The sequence below is a fragment of the Gossypium arboreum genome, chromosome 12 (assembly GCF_025698485.1).
Source record: "Gossypium arboreum isolate Shixiya-1 chromosome 12, ASM2569848v2, whole genome shotgun sequence".
Lineage (NCBI taxonomy): Eukaryota > Viridiplantae > Streptophyta > Magnoliopsida > Malvales > Malvaceae > Gossypium > Gossypium arboreum.
Window position 1 is genome coordinate 97,397,557 of NC_069081.1, and position 8,120 is coordinate 97,405,676.

The 8,120-nt window shown below is 35.3% G+C and overlaps 1 protein-coding gene across 1 annotated transcript; it reads left to right on the forward strand.

Moving 5' to 3' along the window:
* The first annotated feature begins 574 nt into the window (after positions 1 to 574).
* Positions 575 to 3,494, forward strand: LOC108478757 (uncharacterized). Its single transcript, XM_017781220.2, has 6 exons — positions 575 to 947; positions 1,024 to 1,156; positions 1,418 to 1,521; positions 1,624 to 1,795; positions 1,900 to 2,031; positions 2,109 to 3,494. Exons 1-6 carry the CDS (start codon positions 907 to 909, stop codon positions 3,297 to 3,299), a joined length of 1,773 nt encoding a protein of 590 aa, XP_017636709.1. The 5' UTR covers positions 575 to 906; the 3' UTR covers positions 3,300 to 3,494.
* The last annotated feature ends 4,626 nt before the right edge of the window (positions 3,495 to 8,120 follow it).

Here is an 8,120-nt window from a genome sequence, read left to right on the forward strand (position 1 = left end):
TTATTATTAATATATTCTTTGAAGTAGATAAATCCAAGTCCACTGAATTATGTTTTTTTCTCCCCCAATCAACAACTAAATGCGGGAAGTTAATGCATGCACTTGGAATATTCTTTTGTGGGTTAATTTCAAGCTAAAAGTGTATTAAAGTTAATATAAAAAGAAAAATAATGAACAAATATTCCTTTTCATGGTATGATTCTTCATCTTTCCATTATCCATGTTTTTACCTAAACAATTTAGACGACAGTCTTGAGTGGAGAAATTTAACTATAAAAATACATTGAATAATCAAATTGAGAATAATTTGTGATGAGAATTGACTCGACGATTCTTAAAGCTACATCCATGAAAACAGTCTCTATTTTGAAATCACAGGAGCCCTGGAGTTATCTTCAAAGGGTCTGAATCTTGTTTTAATTGGAAGAGAACAGTCAGGTTGTCAATGCCATTGATGGCTGCTCCCAAATACTCAACAACTCATTGGCTGTGGATGCTCCAATTTAGTATCATCAACCAATATAACTTAAACTGTTGTAATAATGATCATAATAACAGCGGTAAGTACTATTTGTAAGCTTGTAGATGAGGGTTATATCAGAGACATGCCAAGTGTTATGATTAGGGGAGTGGTGGGAGCAGTTTTTTTTTTTTTTCTTCCAAAAGAATGGAACTGTCTGCTCCCACTTTCTTCATTTTTCAAACCCACTCCTCCTAAATTATATAACACTAACTGACCAACCAATTCCCATGCATGCTCAATTCCCACACCTACACCACCAAACATGTTACCCTTTTCAACTTCCATCATTAATCTCACACTCAAGCTTTAGTTTTAGTTTCAGAGGTTGCCGCTCTCTAACTGCTGAAACCTACAAGGAGGAGAACGTTTTCTAGTTTTGAACCATGTTTGACATCTTTTTCGGCTGGCGAAAAGCTTCAAAATGGTACCCTTTTTTTTCCTGAGAGAAAAGCTTATTGGATGGGGTTGCTGTTTTTACTTATGTACTGTGGTGTTTGCAGTAAGAAGCTGATCAAGCGTGTTCAGTGCCGTCTGAAGCTGCTAAAGAACAAAAGGTTTACAATTGTGAAACAGCTGCGGGAGGATCTGGCTCAGCTCATCAAACTTGGTTATCAACAAACTGCCTTTAACCGGGTAGGGACGATGATCAATATCTTTTCATTAAAACTCTAAACTCTCTGCTGTGTTCCCCTTTAACCGGGTAGGGACGATGATCAATATCTTTTCATTAAAACTCTAAACTCTCTGCTGTGTTCCCCTGCTTTTGATTCTTCTTCTTCTTCTTCTTCTTCTTCTTCTTCTTCTTCTGAATGTTGTTTGCATAACCTTGTGGTATTAAGTATGATGTTGGGATAGGCTATTTTCATCCTTTAGTTTTGACACTTAAATTTTCAGGCTGAGCAGCTTCTTAAAGATGAGAATATAATGGCAGTCTATGAGATACTGGATCATTTCTGTGACTTTGTCAACATTCAATTATCATATATTCGCAGACACAAGTATTTTTTTTCCCTCTTAACAACACTTTTCCTCTTTTAATCACTTTTTTCAAGTTTCTGACCATGAACTGAATTAGTTGTCCTGTAATTGTGGTATTTTAGGGACTGCCCTAATGATATCAATGAAGCAGTTTCAAGCCTCATATTCGCCTCTGCCAGATGTGCAGATCTCCCTGAGCTTCCTGCGATTCGTAAGCTCTTCGGGGAGCGTTACGGGCATAGGTTCACGACAGTGGCCGTTGAATTGCTTCCTGGGAATCTGGTCAACCGTGAGGTTGCCCATTCTAGTGCTAACTGCTGATTTTTCTTGCTTGTGATCAGTTTTTTTTTTTTAATCATCAATTAACATGAAGAATTTTGATAAAATCTTGACTACAGATACAAGAAAAACTATCCCCAAAATCAGTTTCGGATGATGTGAAGTACAGATTGATTGATGAAATAGCTCGAGATTACCGCTTACAGCCTGAAATTTTGGCACTTGAATACTTTCCCGAATTGCAACACCAGGTAACTAGATTATGTTCTTTCAATTATTGTCTTTTGGTCAGATTTTGATGTTTCATTGAAGTCCTACATTGGTGCAGACTTCAGATGGTAGTGAGAAGGAAGGAAAAAACATACAAGTTGATCCATTGGCAAAGACTGCCACTCATTTGATCAGCCAATGTCACTCTTATTCCTATCCAAATTCTGATACCATTGGTGCTTCCCTTACTTGTTCTCCACCAGATGACATAAAAGCAGAAAACCGGAACATCAGCCGGATTTGTACAACCACTAGGAAACGAAAGGATGATGATGAAAGGATAAAAGCACCATCTTCCTCGGAAACTTTGCCTCAGTTTTGTGAGGAAGTAGTTGTCTATCTTGATGACATAGAGGAGTTACGGTCTTCCCGAAGAAAAGAAGCAGATTGTCAAGATCAGAGACTTTTCAAGTTCAAGTCACTGAGCATGCCAACTAAAGGAGTGGTTGTGGATGGCACCGACGGTGATGATGAAAGTTATACGGATAATGTAGAGGATGAGAAACCAAGCTCAAATGCAAACAATTCAAGGCGGAGGTCCTTTTCTCTTGAACCTTCAAGCATGAAGGATATTGATCACGAGATATATTATGAGAACCACAAGCATCAATCTCATCACTACAGGAAACACCAGAAGAAAACAGTAGCAGAAAGGAAAGAAGCAACTTATCTGCTGAAGAGATCGAAACAACCTGGCTGCACGGAATTGAGGGGTTACATTCAGGCTAATACTTTGAACAGTGAAGTAAAAACCTGCAGCTTGGAAAACCCATGTTACAATTGTAGTTTTGATGACAGAGAAGAAAAGGTCCCTCCAGTTTGTGATAAAGGAGGAATTTTGGATGAAAAGTTTTGCCATTGCCGATGTTCTTCCAACGACGATGCTAGATGTATTAGAATGAAAGAGAGTAGTAGTCCTACTCGGAATCTGAGGAGAAGAAGCTACGACAAAGGTGCAAGTGTGTATGGAGTTTTCACCTTGCCCAAATTGGAAAAGGAAGAAAGCATAGGGAAAGTGAAGGGAAATGTTGGTGATTCCCATACGAGAAAAGGAACAGGTGGTCCTTATTTGAGGGCCACGACAATGCCACAAGAAAGGCCAAGAGAGATTCACAGGTACAGCATTCTTCGAACCAATTCAATGTCGATTCACAACCCTAATCACGTTCACCCTAAGCTGCCAGAGTATGAAGACATAGCAGCCAAATTTATGGCTCTCAAGAAGGAGCATCTGCTACATAAGCAGTGATGAAGTAACCAACTGTTTATTTTTCTTTCGCATTGAAAGATTCTCTAGTATTCTTTTTGTTCTCCTGTCATATCATATGTTGATGATGATGATATGGAGAGTTACTGTTTCAATTAAATCCAGGACATGGTAATTTGTTGTTAGAGCAGGGGGCAATTGCTGAGAATGAAGAAGCCTTATAATTTGTTAAAATAATATGTTACGCCCATGCATACAAAGCAGCAGCAGATTTACGTGAATATCATTTAACATTATTTATGATTATCTCTCAATTGAAATTATGTAAAGACAAACTTATTGACGAGGATATATTTGAGAAAACATGATTACCTTTGCATGCCTAAAATATGCTCTTGAAATAGCATTATGAAAAGTGTATGTTCATAAAATATTCTTAATTAATTCCTTATTAATTGATGTTTCCACGGTTATTTTGTTTATTTGGATTCTTTGGTTTTGGTAATAAGAAAATAAGGAGATTGAAGTATGATGATGATCAAACTTATGTGGTATCGAGTGAGTGGTTTGAGTGATGATGAGTTTGGTACTTGATAGCCTAAGGTGATAGGTAAAAGTATTCATGAGCTGATTTGATTTACTATCCACAAATATATAAATAAATTTTTATTTTTATATATTTTTATAATTAAATTTAAATAAAAATAATTTTATTATTTATAAAATAGCAAAACAAATCATTTCAGCTAGCCAAGTCTAGTCAGGCTCGAGTAGAATATTTTTGAAATTGGGCTAATTCTCGGCCTGAACAATGAACACCTCTAGTATACGAGAGAAAACAAAAAGGTGTAATAATTTTATTTTTTATAATATTTGAATAATTTAAATAAATTATGTATTTTTCTATACATTTAAAATTTTCTATATTTTTTTATAATTTTTAATAATTTATAGATTTTAATAATTTTTATGATTTTTATAATCTATACTTTTTTAAAAAATAGAATTTTTAGACTTTTTTACTTAAATAGTCAATTAAATTCTCATAAAATAATATTAAAAAATCAATCAAGCCTTACACCTTCATTTTTTCATGTTAATTGCTACATCAGTACTTAATGGCCCATTAGGGGCTTCAATGGAGAAAATGAAGTCAATGGGCTTAATTATGTATTCAAAACCATTATTCAAATGGCTCAGTTGGATGCACTTTTCGATGAGAGACTTAATTGATTTTTAAATTATTTTTAGAGAATTTATTTGACATTTTAACTTAGATCTTGTAATGTGTAAATTTTATTTATTATAAAAGATAAAAATATTCTCATAATAATATAATTTATTTTAAAATATAATTTTTAATAATTTCTTAAATGAGTTGAGATGAGTGATACAAACTCAATTTAAATAAATTACTATAACAAAGATATACATTTCTTATCTTATTGGTGGCACACCAAAGGTATAGTTAGATCATATAGAATTTGCCAAGCACACTAAAATATGTTGAAATGAAGGTGTTAAAGTTAAATGGACCATAGGAGGTTGGTTTATAATGATGTGCCATCAAACAGACATTTTGTCAACCCATTGAGGGGTTGACTTACCTGTTCTTAAAAAATAGATTTTTTAAAACCTACCAACATTCCAACATTAGCAAAGTTGACTTCACCTACACCCCACGTGACCATATATATTGAAAGTCGAAACGAAAAGAGGCAAAAGAGGCCTATCATTAGCCAAGCCCTCTCTTATATCAACTAAACTGGTGCCAACATTATATATAAAGTTTACACCATATTTAATTGTTTTGTTCTAAGTCATTTTTATCTAAACTTTTCAGCTCATACATGTTGTCGAAACTTTTTTTATCGGTCGACTTTTTATCTAAAAAATGAAAATGGCGCAACTTTGATTTCTTATTAATAAAAAAATTATTAAAGTAACCCTAGCCAAGAATGCTTTGCTTAGTATCCTAGAGAGAACAATTTTTTCTGTGGCTTAGGATGGAGGAGAGTGGTGGCGCAGAGGGTTTTAAAGGAGACGAGATCTCCCTATTGGCAGAGGAACTTGTCCAATTATCAGTAAAAAGCTCGGTGTGGTACCAAGCGAAAAACCAACCCTGTTGTGCACAATATGGACGAAGAAATCTTATAATCCAGATAGCTTCAGGGCACAAATGAAAAGTATTTGGAAGACAAGGAAGAAATTCGAGATTAAATTGGCAGGACAAAATCTTTTTTTGATAGTGTTTGAGAGTGAAGAAGATCTAGAATTAGTTATGGCGGGGCAACCATAGCTGTTCTGGAAAAATTTAATAATTTTTGATAGGTTGACTAGATCGATGGAAAGAAGTCAAATCCGACTTAATTGATCACTGTTTTGGATTAAGATTGGACCATGTTCACCAGAATTTGATAAAAAAAGATCTGATGCATGCTATTGGGGTTACTTTTGGAGGCGTTTTGAGATCTGAAATTAATGGAGAATTCTGTCGGCTGAGAATCAAATTAGATGTGCAAAAACCCTTGCGAAGGGGTATTTTTGTCTCAACAGAAAATCAAAGTAAGTCTTGGATTTCTTTTAAAATATGAAAATTTACCTACATTCTGTTTTGGTTGTGGAAAGACGGGGCATGGGCTCATAGACTACCAAGAGTTTACACCTGTAGAAAGAAACAAAGTCAGAATTGATCCTCCTTTTTCTTTAGCTTTAAAAGCAGAATTAAATTTAGTTGGAAAAGGGAGTCTAATGTTTAAAGCCAACTCAAAGAAGATGCAGCCTCAATGTTCATACGTAGGTAATACTGAGAATTTTACTGAATTAAATCTAGAAGTTGATGGAAAAAGTGCTATATCCCAAGCTAATTCACAATGTACAGAAAAAGAGATAGCGTTAAAGCTGTAGGAGGATAAAATGGATATAGAAGATAAGGCTATCGGGGCATCTAATAATTCTACAGGAACTTTGAATCCAGCCAAAAAATTGAGTTGGAAGTGAATCGAGGTAGAAAGAAGGGTGGATTCTTACAACGATGAAAGTAGACTAAGAAAAAGAAAATCAGAAGAGTGTGCTTTTGAAAAAGATGATTCAAAAATCTCTTGTGAAGATGAACAAAGAGAATGAAGTACAAGGGCAAATAATTTCAAACAGGAGAATATACAATTTTGTCGGCTGAATATTTCCCACAGGAATATGATTTTCACCAATATAGATCGGCGGGTGCCAAAAGGCATACTGACCGGGCACAATGAAAACTATATGTTGAAATGTCCGTAGATTGGGGAGTCTACAAGCAACACGAAGGCTTTGGTATTTGCTGAAGCAAGATAAGCCCCAAATGGTCTTCTTTATGGAGACTAAAATTGATGAAAAGGGCATGGAAAAAATTAGAAGGAGATGTGGTTTCGAGAATGGAACTAATGTAGGAACAGAAGGGTCTAGAGGTGGAATTTGTATGGCGTGGAAAACAGGAACTAATGTAACTCTTAAAAATTTCTCAAGAAGCCATATTGATGTAATGGTAAAGGAGGAAAATGTCAATGAAGAGTGGCAGTTTACAGGATTTTATGGATCACCTTATGTTCATGATAAGAATGCCTCGTGGAATTTATTAAAGCAATTGGGTAAAGATCAAAATCACCCATGACTGGTATGTGGTGATTTTAACGAAATAATGTATTCTTATGAGAAAAGCAGTGGTCTATCGGGGGAAGAAAAAAGAATGGAAGCTTTTCGCGAAGTTCTAAATGAATGTCAGTTAATGGACGTGGGTTACATGGGGGTTTGGTTCATATGGGAGAGAGGAAACTTACCGGGAACAAATATTAAAGAGAGACTGGATAGAGGCATGACGAATGAGAAGTGGATGCAACTTTTTCCAAGCGGAACTATTCATCATTTAACACACTCAATTTCAGATCATTGCCCCTTACTTATAAATACTAATAAGGGAAAAATCAATAAAGGAAGCTCAAGTTTCAAATTCGAGGCATGGTGGACTTTGGAGGAATCTATTGAACAAGAGATTAAAAAAGCGTGGAAGTTTTCAGATGGATCTATATGCAAAAAACGAGAGAGGCTACAATTCAGATTGGTGAAGTGGGCGAGCGTAATAAAGAGGGACTGAGATGGTTTAAAGAATAGGCTCACAAAGGAACTTGAAGAACTACTGGAAAGCGATAGAGATGATGCCACAATGGCAAAGCTGATTGATATTAGAATTCGACTCAAAATGGAGATTGAAAAAGACGAAATGTACTGGGAGAAAAGGGCACGAGCTAATTGGCTCCAATTAGGGGATAAGAACTCAGTATTTTTTCACAAGTATGCCTTAGTACGTAAACGAATTAATACTATTACTACGCTGGAAGCTGATGGAGGTCATGAAATTACTGATGAGTCAGCAATTAATGAGGCTATTCAAATTATTTTCAAAATTTATTCACATCGAAGTGAGTAGGGAATTTATCCCATCTGCTAGAGGGTGTTAAGACTAATATTTCATCCGACATAAATGAAGATTTGCTAGTACCATTTAAAGTAGAAGAGGTTTTTTCAGCTTTGAAAGGAATGGAGACTACTAAAGCGCCGAGTTGTGATGGTTTTCCAGCATTATTTTTTTAGAGATTCTAGCATATTGTAGGTAAGAATGTTGAGAAATTTTGCTTGGGAATTCTGAATGATGGAAAAATTTTTAATTCTCTAAATCTTACTGATATTGTACTTATTCCAAAACTACCAAAACCCACAAGTCTAGCTAATTTCAGACCCATCAGCCTATGCACAGTTTTACACAAAATTGTGGCAAAAACAATTGCAAATCGGTTTCAGGAGGTCATTAGAAGAAGTATAGACAAGGCC

Excerpts from the sequence above, each read along its gene's own strand:
- LOC108478757 (XM_017781220.2), top strand. The coding sequence starts at position 907 with ATGTTTGACATCTTTTTCGGCTGGCGAAAAGCTTCAAAATG. Across the intron at positions 1,157-1,417 it reads AACAAACTGCCTTTAACCGG|GCTGAGCAGCTTCTTAAAGA; the intron begins GTAGGGACGATG and ends TTAAATTTTCAG. Across the intron at positions 1,796-1,899 it reads GGAATCTGGTCAACCGTGAG|ATACAAGAAAAACTATCCCC; the intron begins GTTGCCCATTCT and ends TCTTGACTACAG.